Raw genomic sequence first — 20,803 nt, 5'->3', positions numbered from 1 at the left:
GCCCAGAAGAGAGGGTAAACACTAATGTGGGTAATATTAAGATGAAAATTCCTCCCTTTCATGGGAAGGAGAATCCGGATGCTTACATGGAATGGGAAAGGCAAGTTGAGCTAATTTTTGAGTGTCATAACTATAGTGACGAAAAGAAGGTGCAGCTTGCAACCGTAAAGTTTAAGGAGTATGCTATAGTGTGGTAGGACCAATTGATGGTTAGGAGAAGGACTTTAGGTATTAGACCCATTGCTTTTTGGGAGGCTATGAAAGAAGCAATGAGGGAGAGATTTGTTCCCCAACACTATTTTAGGGAACTCCACCAAAGGTTGCAAAGGATGAGACAAGGAGGGAAGAGTGTAGAGGAGTACTATAAGGCAATGGAGATAGCCTTATCAAGGACAGAATTAGATGAAGCTCCAGAGGCTACGAAGGCACGTTTCCTAGCTGGTCTTAACATGGAGATTGCACATGTTGTTGAGTTGCACTCTTACACTAATTTGACTGAGTTGGTGCACATAGCCATTAAAGTAGAAAAACAATTGAAGATGAAGAGAGCTTTAAAGTATGGTAGTGGTGTCCATTCAGCTCCAAAGGTCCCTTGGAAACTAAATGTAGATAAGACTTCTAAGGGTGAAAAAGAAATTCCTAAGTTTAGGAAAGAAGAGTGGAAGGGGACAGAAAAGGTAGAAAGTAAAGATAAGAAGAAGGGGGGTATTGCCACTACTAGGACTAGAGATGTGAAGTGTTTCAAGTGTTTGGGATATGGGCATTATGCTTCCCAATGTTCTAACAAGAGAGTCATGGTGATTAGGGAAGATGGGGAGGTAGAGAGTGAAGAAGAAAATGAGGCCAAACCTTTGATATTAGTTGAGGGGAATGAAAATGAAGAGGATGTGCACATTAAAGAGCCATCCGATGGGTATGACTTTGCATTGGTTACCATGAGGACCTTGAGTGCTCAACCTATTATGGGTAGTGATGAGTTGCAAAGGGAAAACATCTTTCATACTAGGTGTGTGGTGAAGGAGAAATTGTGTAGCATGATTATAGATGGGGGTAGTTGTTGCAATGTGGCTAGTTCCTTACTTGTGGAGAAATTAGGATTGCCTACCCTTAAGCATCCTAAACCTTATGGGTTATAATGGCTAAATTATTGCAACAAAGTGAAGGTAACTAAGCAAGTAGTGGTGCCTTTCACTCTAGGGAGCTACCATGATGATGTCTTACGTGATATAGTGCCCATGATAGCTACACATATCTTGCTAGGTAGGCCATGGAAGTATGATAGGTATGTGATTCATGATGGGAGGAAGAATCACTACAATTTCAAAAAAGATGGCCGCACACATGCCTTGGTGCCCTTGTCACCATCACAAGCACATGAGGACCAAATGAGAATATTGAGGGCTATTAAGGAGAGAAAAGAGAGTTGGAGAGAAAAATTAAGAGAGGCCGAGCACAAGAGTGAAGAGAGTAAAGAAAAGAGTGATGAAAGAGTGATGGGAAAGAGAAAAAGAAAGAAGTGAAAGAAAAGAAAGTGAGTGTAATGGAAAAGGGAGAGGGCTCAGGACAAAAGGAGAGAAGAGAGAAAAAGATGAGCTTGTATGTTGGGGGAAGGGAGTTGAGAGGAGCTTTGAGTGGTGGGATGCCATTGTGCATTCTCATGTATAAGGAGAATTATTTAAATGTTTCTGACCTTGACCCCGTTCTTCCTTCTTCTGTTGTGTCTCTTTTGCAGGAATACCAAGATGTGTTTTCGGATGAGATACCTTTGGATTTACCACCTATTAGGGGTATTGAACAGCAAATAGATTTCATTCCTGGTGCTCAAATTCCTAATAGACCACCCTATAGAAGTAGTCCAGCTGAGACTAAGGAGCTTCAAAGACAGGTAGATAAGCTTTTAGCCAAGGGACATGTCTGTGAGAGCATGAGTCCTTCTACTGTTCATGTTTTGCTTGTGCCAAAGCAGGATGGAACATATAGGATGTGTGTGGATTGTAGAACTGTGAATAAAATTACTGTAAAGTATCACCACCCTATTCTTAGATTAGATGATTTGTTGGATGAATTGCATGATTCTTGCTTTTTTAGTAAGATTGATTTGAAGAGCGGTTACCATCAAATTAGAATGAGAGTTGGTGATGAATGGAAAACTGCCTTCAAAACAAAATATGGCTTGTATGAGTGGCTGGTGATGCCTTTTGGTCCCTCTAATGCCCCTAGTACTTTCATGAGGTTTATGAATCATGTTTTGAGAGCTTTTATTGGACAGTTTGTTATTGTCTACTTTGATGATATTCTTGTTTATAACAAAAACATTGATGATCATTTGCATCATTTGAAACTTGTGTTTGATGTGTTGAGAAAAGAAAAATTATATGCAAATGTGAAAAAGTGTTCTTTTTGCTTAGAAAGAATTGTGTTTTTGGGATTTATTGTGAGTAGCAAAGGTGTTGAAGTAGATGATGAAAAGGTTAAGGCAATTAGAGATTGGCCAACAACTAAAAATGCATATGAAGTTAGGAGCTTTCATGGACACTAAAGTTGCATGGTGCCACATTGAATTATTCTACATATGACAAAGAATTGTATGCATTAGTTAGGGCATTAGAGACATGGCAACATTATGTATGGCCTAAGGAATTTGTCATACATTCTGATCATGAGTCTCTGAAGTATATTAAAAGCCAACATAAGTTGAGTAGGAGACATGCTAAATGGGTAGAATTTATAGAGTTTTTTCCTTATATTGTGAAATATAAGCAGGGCAAAGAGAATGTGGTAGTTGATGCACTCTCCTGCAGGTATAATCTTCTTACTACTCTTGATTCTAAATTATTGGGATTTGAGTATGTTAAAGAATTATATGAGCATGATGATGACTTTGCTGCCATATTCCATGCATGTGAGAAATCTGCATTCCAAAAGTACTTTAGGTATGATGGATATTTGTTTAAAGAAAATAAATTGTGTGTGCCTAAAAGTTCTTTGAGGGGATTGCTTGTAAATGAGAGTCATAGTGGAGGCCTTATGGGGCATTTTGGTGCTGCCAGAACACTAGATGTCCTTAGGGAGCATTTCTTTTGGCCCCATATAAGAAAAGATGTTGAGAGACTATGCGCTAGATGTGAGACTTGCAAGAGAGCAAAGTCTAAGGTGATGCCTTATGGGCTATACACACCTCTACCCGTGCCTAAGCATCCTTGGGTTGATTTGTCCATGGACTTTGTCTTGGGATTACCTAGGTCACAAAGGGGTCATGATTTAATTTTTGTTGTTGTGGATAGGTTTTCAAAAATGGCTCATTTTATCCCGTGTCACAAAACTGACGATGCTACATATGTTGCTAATCTATTCTTTAGGGAGGTTGCTAGGTTACATGGTATACCTAGAACCATTGTGAGTGATAGGGATGTCAAGTTCTTAAGTCATTTTTGGAAGGTTCTTTGGGAAAAATTGGGAACTAAGCTACTTTTCTCTACTACTTGCCATCCCCAAACTGATGGCCAAACAGAAGTAGTGAATAGGACCTTAGTCACACTTTTGAGAGCCTTAGTTAAACAAAATTTAAAGTCTTGGGAGGAATGCATACCATACATAGAATTTGCATATAATAGGGTTGTGCATTCATCTAGTGGATACTCTCCTTTTGAGCTTGTTTATGGTTTTAATCCAATTACTCCCTTGGATTTGTTACCATTGCCTATTGATCATGTTGCTTCATTGGATGGTGAGAAAAAGGCTGAAATGGTTAAAAAGATGCATGAACAAGCTAGGTTGCATCTAGAAAAGAAAAATGAGCAATATGCATCTCATGCTAATAAGGGGCGAAAGCCTATGATTTTTGAACTAGGTGACTTGGTATGGATCCATTTGAGAAAGGAAAGGTTTCTTCACCAAAGAAAATATAAGTTGCATCCTAGAAGTGATGGCCCTTTTTAAGTGCTTGAAAGAATTAACAATAATACTTATAAGATAGAATTGCCTAGTGATTATGGTGTTAGTAATACTTTTAATGTAACTGATCTTACACCTTTCCTTAGTGCAAAAACAAATTCGAGGACGAATTCTTTTCAAGTGGGAGAAAATGATGAGGATCATCATGGAGCACCACCACCCTTCAAAGGGGCAATCACTAGGGCGAGAGCTAAGCAACTTCAAAGCATGCTCATGGACCATAAAAGGGTTTTCGGCTTAGGAGGGGAGTTGCATAAGGAAGGCCTAGCTTGCTTGTTCCAAGAATCTAAGTGGATCACCATGTGCCAAGCTGGAGCTTCCATTGCCACGTCACTAGCCATGTTACCGACCATGTCACTAGCCATGTTACCGACCATGTCACCACCACTTTGGACATGTCTCATGCCACCTTGGAGTCCACTTGGCAGCCACCTAGGTGTTTGTAGGGTTCATGCCACATGGAGGGAGCTCATTGGTTCATTTGAATTAAAAAGAGCTACTTTTGACCAAGTGGGCCCCAATATTCTGCCATAAAGAGGGACCAATTGCTGCCACCTTCTGCCCTTTTGTAATTAATGCTGCCATTTTTTGTCTTCATAATTAATACACTTAATATTCTTGTTAGGATAGCCAACATGGCACAATTATTTGTAACTTTTGTCTTAACATTTTTAGCTTGTGTTTCTATAACCCTAGGTTTATAAGGAAGAGAATACCATCTTCTTCCTTTAGTTTTTCATTTCTGCTATACATGAGAGCCTCCCTTAGAGAGAGTTTGAGTTTTCTTTCTTGCTAGTTTCTAGAAGAACTAGAACTTAGGCAACTTGATCACTTACCTATTTTACTTGATGATTAATGTAATCCCACAAGTTGGGTTATTGTGTTGACACTTGATCTGTTTCTCTTTGAAATATATATTCTGGTGCTTCTTTTTCCATAGAGATTGCATCTTATTTTGTTCAAAGAAAACTTATTTTGGTGTTGATGATCTTGGGTTCCATTAGAGGTCAGCATCCTTAGGCAATGTTCATTTGGGTGCTTATCATTTCAAGACTTAGCTATCTTAGGGTGTTGCCAAAGGACTAAGAAATATTTAGTCTGGAAGAGCATTCCTAGCAAAACAAGTTAAATTAAGGCTGAGAGTATCGTGAAAAGAGAAAGATCATTGGAATTATCACATTAATTTGTGTTCACAGGCTAGCCAATTATGTTTATCTTTGAGATAAAGATATAATTATGAACTCAGGATATGTGAATGAGATTGAAAGATATATGAATGTGATAAATGATCTAAGCTGTTACATACTATATCTACTCTAAGCTCCACCAGTCAAGATGCTATATTATCCTAATAGGTATATAGCAAATGAGCTCTCGAAGTATGCACTGGTCACATGGTCTATTTGTAAAGTATGAAATTTACAGAATTTAAAATGAGAGTTGACCCAACATGTGTGAGTGGGAGATGTTAGAATATGGTTTGGGTTTACCCTTGTGGATTAGCGTGGATCTATTAAACTTAAAATCAGTACCAAGAACAACTGTATGTGTAACACCCTAGGCAAATCCCACATCGGCAAAACACGGGAGAGATGCTGGGTTTATAAGTTGTTGGTTCATAACTCCTAGTGACGCATTTTAAAACCGTGAGGGTTTAGGCCCAGAGCGGACAATATCACTAGTGGGCCGGGCCATTACATTTGTGGTTTAGGCCCAGAGCGGACAATATCACTAGTGGGCCGGGCCGTTACATTTGTGGTATCAGAGTCACTCCACGTGCAACCTTGAGCGATGGTGGGGCAAACCTCAGTAAGGATGCTGAGTCCCATAAGGGAGGTGGATTGTAACACCCTAGGCAAATCCCACATCAGCAAAACACGGGAGAGATGCTGGGTTTATAAGTTGTTGGTTCGTAACTCCTAGTAATTCATTTTAAAACCGTAAGGGCTTCGGCCTAGAGCGGACAATATCACTAGTGGGCCGGGCCATTACAGCATGAAAAGTCATGTATATTGCCAAAAGGTGGCAAAATCCAAAAGTCATGTACATTGGTTAAAAGATGTAATTGCATAAAGAGATGCAACTCTTCTTAATAGTTATATTATGAAGTGATGCAACTATTGACCAAAAGGTGCCATGACTTTATAAATAGCTAAGCTTTTGTCTTCATTAGATATAGAAGAAAAATAAAAGAAAACCACATACAGAGTGTGAAGTGTGTGCACTAAGTGGTGGTGATTTGGCTTTTTGTTCTTAGTGTCTTTAAAAGACTCACATAGACTATAAACTAATCTATATAGTTTATGTTATTCATGTGATTATATGATAGACTAGTGAAACAAATATGGTGGAGATCTTAGGATTGTATGAATATAGGTTAGAACCCATGTATATGAATCCATGTGTTAGGTTTATAATTTTTTCTTCAGGTGTAGACCCTGTAGCTATGGAATGTCCTTTATCATTGACTACTCCATTGAGTGATGCAATTGATGTAGTCGTTGCATTGTCGTTTAACCAAGAAATTAAATCTCTATAGTTGCAGATGCTTGCTTGGAGAGTGAACACATACACAATTTTTTTTGTTTCGGTCAAAGATGGTCTTTCATTAATCATTAATCAAGAAGCATGGTTGATACAAAGAACACTTGTTCCGTGGAATTACAAAATTACAAATAAAAGAAGGACAGTAAAAAAAAAAAAAGAAGGAAAAATAATTAAAATTTTCTCTTTGTTATTTTTCTCTCTTTTGTTTGAATTGAAGGCAAATAAATAATCAGGAAAGAAAATTATATTTTTCCTTATTTGAGAAGAGATCATAATGTGTAGAGAGGAAAGAAAATATTTTATGAATTTACAATTTTATCTTCCATATTTCTAAATGCAATTCAAAATACATAGGACAAACAACTAATAGTAAATTTTCTTTCCCTTATTTGCTAATTTTCTTTCCAAAACGGAGAGAATGATATATAAAGAAAATAAGTTTCATTTTCTTTCCTTTTAACAAATTTCCTTCCTTATCCAAATAAGGAAAAATTATATCCCACCCATTATTTTCTCTCCCATTTTTCTTCAATACAAATATGCATAAATGATATTTTTGTCTAATAAGGATCTACTTTGGGAATTTTTTTTTTTATTAGAGATTGCATTATCTTTTTGATTTGCATATCAACCTTGGTGGTGGAGTTGGTGCTGACTATCCTATTGTTAGTGAAATTTTAATTGTTGATTATGGTAAAACTTTTATTATAAAATTTCTCCTATTGTTAGGGAAAGGAAGGCTAAAAACACCTAAAATTCATTAACTATACAACATTTCCTCTGAACTTTTTACTAAAAGGGTGCATTTAAAAAAAAACAAAAAACTACCATATGGGGTGAGTTTATACTTTTTACTAAAAGAAGGTGACTGTGGAGTTAGAGGAGAGAGAAAGGAGAATGTTAATATAAATAGTACTTCACTACAAAAAAAAATTAAAAAACCTCAGAAAGCAAAAATAAAAAAAGGTAAAAGAATAGCTAGATGCAACTTAAAATAGCGTCCGACTAGTTGGACACTATTTTAAGTAGCATCTGGCTACTTTAATAGTTTTTTTTTTACTCTCTCTATTTTCATTATAGTCCCACCCACACCACAATTCTCTCACTTGCACTTACACTCATACAATCCGATTATTGACTAACTAATAATGTTATATAAAAAGTATTAATAATCTCAGGGGTAAAAGAAATTTAAAAATATAAATATTATTTATAAATAAAAATTTATTAATATTATAATAAAAAATTAATAAAATTATTATAGTGAATAAATAATATTAAATATTTTATAAATAATTGAAAATGGTTATTATTTAGTATTTATTAATTAAATGCATAGTGCTGCTGTAAAAGTCTTAAGCTGACTGTAAAACTCCACTTAACGTCTTACTTTTCATTTACAATAACATTGCACAACAGATTCGCAAAAACATACCTTTCAAATAACAGGTTTCGATTATTGTTGTATTTCGCTAATCCTTTTACTTTTGTTTATATACTAAAAGATTAATTAAATTTTAATATATATTAAGATTATTAAAATTTTGTCTATATACTGAAAAATTAATTGAATCTCAATTGGAAAATTAAATAAAATTTTCAATGATTGTTGTATTTCTTTCATTGTTTCATTGTTGTAATTATTTTTTTTTTACTTTTATTATTTAATTATCTAATCATAAATAATATTTGTATTTTAAATTTTTTTTTATGTTCTATAATTATTATTTTTTTTATATCACATTATTAGTTAGTCAATAATTGGATTGTAAGGGTGTAAATGCAAGTATGATAATTGTGGTGTAAGCATGAGTGTAATTGAGAGATTAAAAAAAAATTATTAGAGTAGTCGGACGCTAATGCCCTAGCTGCTCATTTAATTTTTTTTTTTTTTTACTTTCACAAATTTCATTTTTTTTAATTATTTTTTTTAATAATAGGGCTATTTATATTAGCATCCCATTCCTCTGCTCCAACCCAAATCAATCACCCCATGCCCAAATCATTCATTCTCACGAATCCAAGAAGAAACATGTCCCCATCAAATGGTTTCTTCCTCCTCTCCCTCTTGCTTCTTTTCTCAATCCTCCATGCTGCTTCTTTTCCTACTAAAATAGTGGACAAGGTCTGCAAGCGAACTTCAAATTACTCCTTCTGTGTGGAGTCTCTTTACTCAGATTCACGCACCCCAGAAGCTGATCAATACACACTGGCCTTCGTTGCTGTTAGATTAGCATACTTGAGTGCCTCAACCACCCGAGACTTCATAACTCAACTGCTCAAGAATGAAAACCAGAAACCTCTCCAAATATGCATCGGCGACTATAACATGGCTGTTTCTGCTATTATAATGGCAGACAACGACTTGAATTCTGAGACCTTCGAGTTGGCTGATTTGGCCAACAAAGCTGCTGCCGCTGCTGATGATTGCGAGGCTGCCTTTAAAGGAAACCAGTCGCGACCATTGGGAAACAAGAATAAGGATTTAAAGGGTCTGTGTGAAATTTTTGGGGTCATTGGTAGATTATTTACTGGACATTAATTAGGGATTGTTCAATGTTCTTATGTGTTCCATGGCCAAGCAAAGGTAAGTGCGTGGCCTTCCCACAGCAATAATATATTGGTACGAAGTTTCATTGGTTTACAAGTTAATTCTATGCTTGAAAAAGCGAGAAACACAGGGCAGCCTGATTGACTGCCAAAAAGTTTTAAGAGCAAGTATGGCTATTTGAAAATACAGCTTAAAGAAGGATCAAAGAGGCATTTTGCCAAAGGAAAAAAAAAAAAAGAAAGCAATATTTCAAATCATGGAATCACATATTCACATTAAAACACTTTTTCCAACATTCAAACTCTCATGTTGACAGGCATGGAAAGTTATCGTCTGAAGAGGACATCACGTTACAGATTTTAAGGAACAGATACGCCCGAAAATATTACAGGCAATTAAATACTGTGATTAAACATATACAAGCAAAGGATATTGATAATTGATTCAAAGAAAGAAAGATTTGAACTGGGGCTTGACTTGATCAAATTCCTGCTTTGTTTTTGTAGGTTAGCTATGGCAATGTGCCTGACGACACCATGAACCTTTCCTCTTTCCCTTCTTTTCATGAACATTGAAAGCTCTATCACTCCCACTTGTTAGTCACTAAAAGGAGATATTCTCGTAGAATGTTCTTTTCCAATTTGATCCGCAAAGCATTATTGAATAACAATAATAATAATAATAGTAAACCCATTAATTTCTTCAATTATAACAGCATAATTAGACATTTGACCCATGAAATTAACACCAAAAAAAAAAAAACGAACTTGGATTTAACAATTAGCTGGTATCACTTGTCTGTCTAGTTGAACAACTCACTTGTATATAAACTATAAAATAAAATCCACCCATATCAAAAGGATTCCTTAATGACAAAAGGGTTCATATAAATTTGTCCTGAGCTCCCAAATACCATGATTGGTAGCTAAGCTGTAATTGTTGCAATACATTTAAAGACTCTCTTAGTAGCGTTTTGATTATTCAATCACTTTTTTCAAAAGCATCTAAGGCTCCGTTTGTTTATATTTTTTTTATGTTTCGAACATTCAAAAAAACGAATCAATGGAAAAAAATTTTCTGATGATAGAGAAAATTAAATTATTTTTAAAGAAAATGACTTTCTTTCCTTAAAAGAAAAAATTATTTTCTGCTTTTTAATTTTTGACAATCTTCTTAAATTGTAAAGACACTTCTCTCTCTCTCTATATATATATATATATATATATATGAACGTATATAGTTACTTTAACATTAAAATAAATAACGTAAAATATTTTTATGAAAAATATCTTTTATATATACTAATTATTTTTTTACAAATAAATGGAATCTAAAATTATATATATATATATATTACAAGCAATCTTGACCATCCAATCAAAATGTTAAACGGGCGCTGTTTATTACACCTATTATCATGTTGCCTTATACAGTTAATGCCTTTTAATTTTTTTTTTTAACCCTACAAGTTAATTAATTCTCTTTATTTTCATTTATACAGCAAAGCACAAATGGAAATTTGAATCTATCATCTATGCTATTGCTAGTGTTTGTGTGATTCCTTTTACAACGATTTCAAACTTACGGCTACCGAAGGTTTTCTTGAATTGTTAAATATACCAATAATAAGAATACAATGTGTCAGTGCATCACCTCAGAAAATCTGAAATTTTTAGTTAAACCCAAGAAAGAAAAAACAATGATAAATGAAAATGGAAAACGGAGCAATCAATCACTCAAGAAAAGAAAGAGAGCAATAGAAACCAAAAAGCTATAAATTTAAGCTAATCAACACTTAAAATAATTTAAATTCATAAATATTTAAAATTTTAAGTAGTTATATATTTAATTAAAATATTTATAAATAATTAATAAGTAATTAATATGTTTAATAAAAAATAATTTAAAAATACATTTATTATTAAAATGACTAAATAAAGCATTAAATCAAATTTATGATTAAATTTTAAAATTAAATGAGGATAATATAATAAAATACTTGGTCAAATTAATTTATAGTATAAGACTTATAAGCAGTAAAATAAAAAACTGATCCTGAACTTATTCGTTTAACTTATAAAATCGACTTATAATTTTAAAAATTGTTATAAACAAATTGATCAGCTTATATTTAAAGTTTATGAATTGGTTTATTAAGACTTACCTTCTTTATTTTTGCTCTCAATAATTTCAAAACCAAGCACAAAAATATAATTTTTACACACATCCGGGTATGTATACATAGAGGTGAGCAGATTTCGGTTCAAACTGAAAAATTTAATCGAACCAAATCAATTTGGTTCAATCGGTTCAGTTTTAAAATTCAATCAGTTCGGTTTTAAAATTCAATCAGTTCGGTTTGATTTTATATTATAAAAATTTTGGTTATTTCGGTTCGGTTCGGTTTTGAAGAGAAAAAAATCGGTTAAACTGAACTGAATCCAATAGTAATTTTTTATATTCAAATCGAACCGAATTGATTTTTGAATTGATTTATTTTTATGGGGAATTTATAAATTATATTTAATTATATATATATATATATATATATATATATATATATATATATATATATATAAATTATTTAATTTCATTGATTAATGGTTATTAGGTTCAAACCAAAGTCAAATTAGACCAAATAACTTGAAAATAAAGTTTAAATTAAAAAAATCAATCAAAAATAAAAACCGATCGGTTTGAACCGTACCGAACCGAAATAAAGCAGTTCGGTTCAATTTCTAAAATATGTAATTCGGTTTTCATAATTTAATTCGGTTTCGTTCGAACTGAATGCCCACCATTATATATACACCTAACTAATAAAAAGTTAATAAATTATAGTTTCAAAAATGCTCTACTATAATTTTAAACAAAACTCCCATAATTTTGTGTAATGTGACATATATATATTGATCGGGTGCATTTGGAGAAGGAACAATCGGGCAAGCACAATTCATCCTTCAATTCTACATAAAAGGGTCAATGTTCCACAATAATCAAGCAAGCAGTAGTGTATGGTGAACAAAAACTTGAAGTTGACAGAAAAGACCAGATTCGAAGTGAGAGGCCCCACTAATTTGGGAACGTAAATAGGTCCACCACGAGCAATTGAAGCATTAGTCTCTTGATCCCCCTCTCCAGCTCTTGAATTTATTGTCTCCATCTTTTGTTTTCTTATTCGTGAGAAAGAGGGAAAAGGAACTGACAGGACACCTGAGCAATTGACAGTGATATCATTTCAGGAATTTATTGTTCTTCCCTGTCTGCTTACCAAATTATCTCTTTCTGATTCCTTTGATCATTGGAAATTTGACAGGGATAACATTTCAGGAATGGGAACTAAACATGAATGTGCCTTCAATCTTCTAACCCCGTCACCAAATAGCAACAGCTTTAGTGTACATTGTGTGGATGAACTGGACTATTTGCAAACTAGAGGGTTGAATATCATCTTCCAAATTACTGGACAAGACAATCATCAGAATCATAGTTACTTGGAATGCGGAACGTCTTGGATCTGTCAATTAATTCATAAAAGGGACAATATTCCATAATAATCAAGCAAGCATTAGTGTATGGTGAACAAAAAACTTGAAGTTGACAGAAAAGAGCACACTCGAAGTCAGGAACTCTAGTGAGAGGCCCCACCAAGTTGGGAACGTAAATAGGTCCACCACGAGCAATTGAAACATTAGTCTCTTGATCCCCATCTGCACATCTTGAATTTATCGTCTCCATCTTTTGTTTTCTTCTTCGTGAGAAAGAGGAAAAAGGAACTGACAGGACACCTGAGCAATTGACAGTGATATCATTTCAGGAATTTGTTGTTCTTCCTTGTCTGCTTACCAAATTATCTCTTTCTGATTCCTTTGATCATTGGGGATTTGACAGGGATAACATTTCAGGAATGGGAACTAAATTTGAATGTGTCTTCAATCTTCTAACCCCGTCACCAAATAGCAACAGCTTTAGTGTTCATTGTGTGGATGAACTGGACTATTTGCAAACTAGAGAGTTGAATATCAGCTTCTAAATTACTGGACTGGTCAAGAATCAGAATATGATAGAAGCATCCCAGTTAAGGCCTCTAATGATGTGGGCCAAGGTCCAAGGCCATCGAAAGTTTATTATAGAAGGAACACAAGGGAGAAAGAAATTCTGAAAGGTGAATTAGAAGGACCTACAGATTGGCTGCTGGAAGGAATCAAATTGGAGGTTAAACAGTTGCGGGAATTCAGGAAAGGCAATCCACATGAAACCATGAGCTGGAGGGTCACAAATTCTCAAGCATAAATAAAGTGCTGCAGAAGGAGAGGGTATCGTGGTTTATTTCTCTGAAGCAGCTATGGCTGGGCTAGCTTGAGCTAGACGGAGTTTCTCCTGGTATGGGAGGATGAGTAGAAAGACGTGTAGATCAGGTGGAGAGGAACATGACCTATCTCGAATAAATACTTGCCAACATGAAATTGGGGCAAGAGCAACGCGTGACTTTCTTAAAAATGAAACAGGAGCAGATGTTTACCCGTATTGAATCTTTGCTCACCTCTCTCGTCAGAGGAAAAGGAGCCGCTGATGAAGCTGAGGCATCCACCCGAACTCCAACAGTAGGTAACAGTTCTACTGCTCCTCCTGTTGCTCAAGCCATTGTTGTTGATGATTCAACCATGGCCATCAAATGAGTGAAACTACCCAATTTCGATGGAGTGGACCCTGTTGGGTATTTAGCAAGGGTAGAGCAATATTTTGCCATCAATAACACCCTAGAAGAGTTTAAAGTTCAGTTAGCACTTGTCTGCATGGAAGGGCCGGCTTTGCATTGGATGCGTTGGTTGAGACAACACACTGTGGACATTTCTTGGCTTCAGCTTACCCAAGAGCCGCTCCACTGCTATGGAGGACACATGAGTGCTAACCCTTATGAGCGTTTGCCTGAGAAAAACAGCGTAGATTTCATCAGAAAGACAATGCAAATGCATGAAGATACATTCAAACAGCAGGTAATTCATCAAGACTCTAGTGTAATTTTAATTCAGGAATCTAACGAAGAAACTGAGGAACTTGAAGAAGCTGATGCTGAAACTTGCGGGTGAGGGAACTCCACAGGCTATACAGTGTGCAGAAGGTGTTAATGGATGAGCTCAACAAAGAAATTAAACAGAATAAAAAGTACAGGAGTCTCATGACTAGTAGTTCACATATTAATATCCAATCTCAATTCATTAACCTACGTAATCCCACAACACAAAGTAGTCATCTGTATATTTTTAACTTTCAAGGCCTGAGCCCAAGGGAAAGAAGCAGCAGTTGCTCTGGTGAGACCATGAGAATGATTACAAGGGGATTTGATCTTGAGATGCCTGCTGCAGAAGAAGACATATAACTGCTGTTAGCACTGCCATTGATGATGAAAGGGCTGCAGAAGCAAGGTCTTTCATCCCATTGAAAGGGAATTATAAAATGAGCATCCATGGCCCTGACCGAGAAAGTGAAGCGGAGCTAACATTAAGCATTGGAGGCAGTAGCAGCAAGAAGACGATCATGTCCACAAATCAAGAATTGGGATTCTCTGAACAAATGCATAAGCGTATGAAGAAGCTTGATTCTCCTTCATCAATTAAGTCCGGAAAAGGAGGGGATTGCAGCACCCTAACAACCCCCATGAGCAGCTCTAGTGCAACGTTTGACAATGAAAGAAAAAAACCACATTGGCTTTTCCAAGGTTTAAGATTAAACATGACTGTTTGAACTTTAATTTAAGACTTGTATCAGTGCATTATACTTCTAACAAAATTCTCCATCAAATCTACTCAATGACTATATACATACATATATGTATGTGTGTGTGTGTGAGATCAAACTCAGTTCGATGTTAGAAAAATATTTTTATGATTTTTTTGAGATTTTATTTAATAGATATATTATTAAAGTTTCTTAATTAAAGTAAGAAAACATTTAAATATTAATAAAAAAATATTATATTTTATTATAAGAATATAAATCAATTAAAATTGTTTAATTTAATTAAAAATTCAATATATATTAATTGTATCTCTAAAAACCAAAGTTTATGGCAAACAAATTGATAGAAATGCAAATAAAAGGTTTAATTGCTTTGGGATTCATTAGTTAATTAGGATGTAAATTAATCGCAAGTATATGCGCACATAAAAAAAATATTTATAAAATACTAAATATAAAAATATTTTAAAATAAATATATAATATTATACTTATTAAATTTTAATATTAATTATTATTAAAAATTTTAATATATTAATTAAAGTAATTAAAATTGATATTTAATTTTCTACAAAATATGAAATAATTATATCATAAATTATTTGATGCACGTTCAACATATGTTATCTAAAATATATAAAAGTGAAAAGGAGAAAGAAATTTGGATTGTCAAAAATACCCTTAATTTTAAATTATTAATAATTATAAATTTTAATTTAATTAATTATTAAAAATTAATATAGTTTAAGTAAATTAAAAATTAAAAATTATTAGTTTTAAAATTTTTGTCATATTTAGATTCTAAATGAATTATAAAAATAATTAATATATACACACACAAAAATTAAGGAAGAGTTGGAGACTTAGATTATTTGTTTTTTCTGTTTAAATTTGTGAATCAAGGAAAACTTTGGAAATCATATTTACGTACAAAATTTTAGTTCATGAGTTTTTTACTTGGATTATTTATTTTATTTAAAATTTTATGTATATAAACACATGATTATTTTGTGTTGTGAAAATAAAAGACTAAATTTAAGTGATTATTGAAAAGAAAAAATTAAATTATTTAAATAATTTAAAATTAAAAAAATAAAGAAATTGAAAACAACTCACAAGTAAATAGAATCATCTTATGTTAATTAGATGATTAGTGCAATACAAATAACTGACTAATCATTCAAATGCAACACTAATACAAATTAAAAATTTATTTGCACCATAATTGAATTTTAACTTTCTAGGCTCTAATTAATTATGGTCCACTTAAGCCATGTTCGACAACAGCTTTTAAGGGAGTGTTTAGTATTTTGATTGACACTACTTTTTTTATTTATACTATTTGGTGGTATAGTATTTATACTATCTTTTAAAGGTTAAGAGAGTGGTTCATGAAAAATTATCCTCATAGATTTTAGAGGTTGAAGGAGTATCTTGACTAGAGTGAATAAGATGATACCATTATTTTTTATATTTAACAGTTATTCCAATAGTTATTTTACCAAATACTTCTGCTTTAAATCACTATATAAATAGCTAATCACTAATAGCTAAATGCTAATAAAATAACAGACAGTTACTAATATGGCTAACAACTACTAGAACATCTAATATTGCCAAATAGAGCCTTAAAATGGCCTAACCCATGGTTCAATCCAAAGGAAGATTAAAATTTTGAGTGTGATATTTGCACATCATATATTTATTTAAGTTAGTTTTTATAATCAATTTTCCCTTTTTATTGATTAGTTTTAGTTAATTTCATTGCAAATCTAATTCACCACAAGGAAAAAGGAGATTTGAAACCGAAAAACCAAAAAATCGGTTTCAAATCATTGAAAATCAATTTCTAATTACGATTAAAAATCGATTTGAAACTGAAATATTTAGTTTATAATCCATGTGTTTCTAAATTAATTAAAAACGGAATATGATATCTGTTTCAAATTCTGATGCCGTTTTGAAACAAAAATTTTTGTTTCAAAATTAGAAACCGAATAATTTCTATTTCTAATTTTGTTTCAAGTTAGAAACCGATACTTTTCGGCTTCTATTTACCTGAAACAGATTTTCATTTCAAATCGGTTTCTAATTTACAATAAACAAGACAAAAATAAAATACTTTTGAAGCCGAAGTACATTTAATTTCTAAATAGAAACTGAATTTTTGTTTCAAATCTGTTTCTAAATGTAATAAAATAAAAATATATATTTTCTATTTTGAAACAGAATGCTTTTCTGTTTCAAATTACTGTAAAAATTTTTTATTTTTATTTAATACATTATTTCTTGTATTGAAACATAATATATTATTAAATTTAAATGCTTAATATCACAATATTTAAGATATCGAGCTATCAAATATCAATCAACATTATATATATTTATCATATGAAGAGTTATGACAATAATGTATTGTATGGAAAAATAAAATATCATATAAACAATAGAAAAAGCTAATCGTCATCAACAATGTCATCACCATCATCAATATTTCTAGCATCATCCTGATGAGTAACATTCAGAGCTCAGGCAATAGACTTTGTAACCTACATAATCTACACTGTAACACCCCTCACCCGACTACAGTGTAGCCGAGCAAGGCATGCTACAATCGGTGCCGGAGCACCATAACTTATCTTACTTTATTTCTTTAATAATTTTGAATTCATTTAATTTAATATCAATTATTTTTTTTGATGGAGAAACTAGTAGAGTTTCCCCTATTTTATTATCGTTTGGCGTATTTCAATATTCACCTGTTTGAAATTCAATTCAACAATATTTCTAAAATAAAATCTTATCCATGCTAATCATAATTATCACATATTTCAAATCTCATCCATACATTTCAATTTCATAATCATTTCCATTCATACTCAATTCATATGTAAACATTCTCAAATTACATAAGCAAAATTTTTAAATTTCCTTAATTTACATATTTATAAAATAATTACAAAATTTCATAATTTACATCATAATACAATATCTAGCATTTTATACAAAATACAAAATAGGATCTATATGGGCCCTATCTACATGCATTGCTGAGGAGGTGACAACCTTGAATACTTCAGATACTTCTGCAGATCAAAACTCCCAAAATTCCTAGTCAAACGTCCATTGGGTTCTAGCTTCAGTACCTGCGCGAAGGAAACAATTTCATCGCGCTAAGCATTGCTGCTTAGTGGTGCAATAATATAACAAGGAAATAATATACAAATAAAGATAGAAATAAAACATAATTCAAATAATTAAGATTTATTTATACTTCACATGCGGTTTCTAAAATTTAATATATTTTATCCTAATTTAGTCTTCTTTGAAAGTGTTTATTTGCCAATGTACAGTAATAATGTACAAAGAAAAATGATTTGAAAATAATAAATTTATGCTTATATTGTTATATAAGCACATTTGCAATATTTATTTATGTTATAATTTTCTTTGCTAATCTTTTAGCATTTTCTCTATACTTGCTAGGTTGTCTCAGATTATTTCATAATAAGTAAATTTTGATATCTGTCCAGTTCATTTCGATTCTTTCTAATAAATAACTATCCTAATTTATTTTAGGTCTTCTTACTCATTTATTTTATTTAATTTTTAATATTTTTAATTGCTAATATTCTTAACTTATCTCAATAAATTTCACTGCCCAAGTAACCTATGACAGGCTGACTAAACAGGATAAGGAGTCGTTGGCATCGACATCATGATTTCGTCGTCATACCATGGGACGCAGAACGCCAACCACGATCGGTATATGGCTAAAAAGCCATGATAACAATAATGGGGCATAAAAGCCATGAATGTTGGCATAAAGCCATGGATGCGGGCATGAAGCCATGAATACAAGCATAAAGCCATGAATACAGGCATAAAACCTTTCGCAGTACTGCTAAAACAATACCCTATTGGCATGCCAAACTATCCAATCTGACACACATGTCTAGGCAATAAAAGGGCACATAATATCATTAAATATTAATATATTGTGTTTTATGACTTCATTATTTCATGATAAATTTCAATTATAATTCATACATTCATTTGATCATTTATATGATCACAATTCACATCAATTATCCTTTTATACCATTGTACTCAAAATACTTCTCCTCTCTACAATAATGAGAACTAATGTCTCATTCATACATTAATATGGTTCATTTATTCATTCATTATGTTATTCATATTGATCACAATTCTAAACAATAGTTCACATGTACCATTGTATTCAAAACATTTTTCCTTTCTCATTTATACATTCAAGAATCTACTTATGTAATTACAAATTTTATATTTCAAGTTGAGTTACTAATATTTTATGAATTCCATTTGTGATGGGCATATAAGCCCTAACTATCTATTCACATCAATTAGGTGACTTATTTTTCATGTTTCAAGTAATCCATGAATATTTCATGGATTTCAAATTTATGGCCTTAATTTCTTTTTAACAATTTTGACTAGGATGCATAGTCCACATTTGTCATACAATTCTAAGCATTTAAGCTTAGAATTGGTTCTAGGTCTTCATCTTAATTTACTAATCATTTTGATTACTATTCACCTTACTAGTCAACCAAAATGTTGACTTTTTTATACTTAATGGATATATTAACTCTAATTATACCAAGATCCCACATTTTGAGTTTTACATTTGCTATTATTAATTGCCAATTGCAATTTTAAGTCCCCTAGATGCATTTCTAAATTTTCAGTTTTTACTACCTAAGTTTACTATTCCATTGGACAATTTTAGAGTGGAAACTGGGCTAACCTTTCTCTCTTGATGGGAACCTAAATCACAAATGACACTTTTATCACATTTATTCATTCAACAATTTATTCATGTAAGTACATTTCATATTTCAAGTTTTGGTGTCACTATTCACCTCATTGGTCAACAAAAATATTGACTTTTGGATAGAAAATAGGTACATTGGTTTTGACACTCCCAACATACCACATTTTGCATTGAAAACTTGTTGGCATTAAGCATTAATACCATTTCTAAGCTTACACCAAGAGAAGCAAAATTTTCAGTTTTTGTAACCCAAATTTACTGTTCTATTAGGCACTGTTGCAGTGAGAATTTGAGGAAATGGTAAGCATGAAAGTTGTTTCTTATTTTGTCTAGTTGAATTTCCTTTTTTGAATCACTCCATTTGGAGTTTTGTAGCTCCAGATATGGTCTAAAAACCACAGCTGGCCGGATTGGAAAAACTGCAGAATTACCAAATCTACAGTACAATGAACAGTGACTGTGACTGCCATTTGGGTTAGGTTCTGGTCATAATTTGGGGTAGGTTTCTTCATGAAAGTTGTTTGTCTATGTCTTAACTTGTTGCTGTAAAAATTTCAGGTCAATTGACCATTTCTACAGTGAGTTATGGCCAAATGAACAGCTACTGTTCATTTGGTCATTCTGCAGAATTGGCTTGCAGGGTACCCGGATTGGGGCCAACTTTTGGTCCACTTGCTTTGGTCTTTTGGGCATGGTTTCTTCAGTAAAATTGTGCCATTATAAGTCTAGTTTCATGTCCAATTGGCCAAACACCAATTGAACCTACACAGCCAAAGATATGGCAGTCCAAACAGGCTGGATTCACAGCCTCCCTGCTGCTGTCACTAGGCAGCCTACCAATTTGGTTTGTAACACTCTAGTTCACTTCAAATTATGATTAACTTACCTCAAATGGTCACTAATTGACCATTAGAATGTTCACTAATCATTTCATAAGCCAAGTCCAATTTTTACTCCTAAACCCTAGCTCAAATTCATGGTTTTGTACAAACTACCCTAATTAACTAACTAATTCAATATCCTTATATTTATATACTTTAAACATGATTTCTAGTTCACTCCAAGTCCATAAAAAACACTCAATCCTATTCCTTCCTTAGGGCAACTGAAATTCATGGTATACATACACATGAATTCTTTTCATTTAATTTACAAATTCTTGTTCACTTTAAGTCCTTAACATGGAATGAAAGGGAT

At 32.8% G+C, this 20,803-nt stretch overlaps 2 protein-coding genes across 2 annotated transcripts; both read left to right on the top strand.

The window, feature by feature from the left end:
* The first annotated feature begins 8,515 nt into the window (after positions 1–8,515).
* On the top strand, positions 8,516–9,043 carry LOC131168748 (cell wall / vacuolar inhibitor of fructosidase 2-like). The gene has a single exon (XM_021823418.2). It carries the CDS (start codon positions 8,534–8,536, stop codon positions 9,041–9,043), a length of 510 nt encoding a protein of 169 aa, XP_021679110.2. The 5' UTR covers positions 8,516–8,533.
* A 4,805-nt stretch (positions 9,044–13,848) lies between these two features.
* On the top strand, positions 13,849–14,797 carry LOC110663931 (uncharacterized). Its single transcript, XM_021823430.2, has 2 exons — positions 13,849–14,138; positions 14,419–14,797. The coding sequence occupies exons 1-2, from the start codon at positions 13,849–13,851 to the stop codon at positions 14,795–14,797; spliced, it is 669 nt and encodes a 222-aa protein (XP_021679122.2).
* The last annotated feature ends 6,006 nt before the right edge of the window (positions 14,798–20,803 follow it).

Source organism: Hevea brasiliensis, chromosome 13, assembly GCF_030052815.1.
Source record: "Hevea brasiliensis isolate MT/VB/25A 57/8 chromosome 13, ASM3005281v1, whole genome shotgun sequence".
In the NCBI taxonomy this organism is placed as follows: Eukaryota; Viridiplantae; Streptophyta; class Magnoliopsida; order Malpighiales; family Euphorbiaceae; genus Hevea; species Hevea brasiliensis.
Note: the sequence above shows the minus strand (reverse complement) of the source record. Positions and strands in the feature narration are given on the sequence as shown.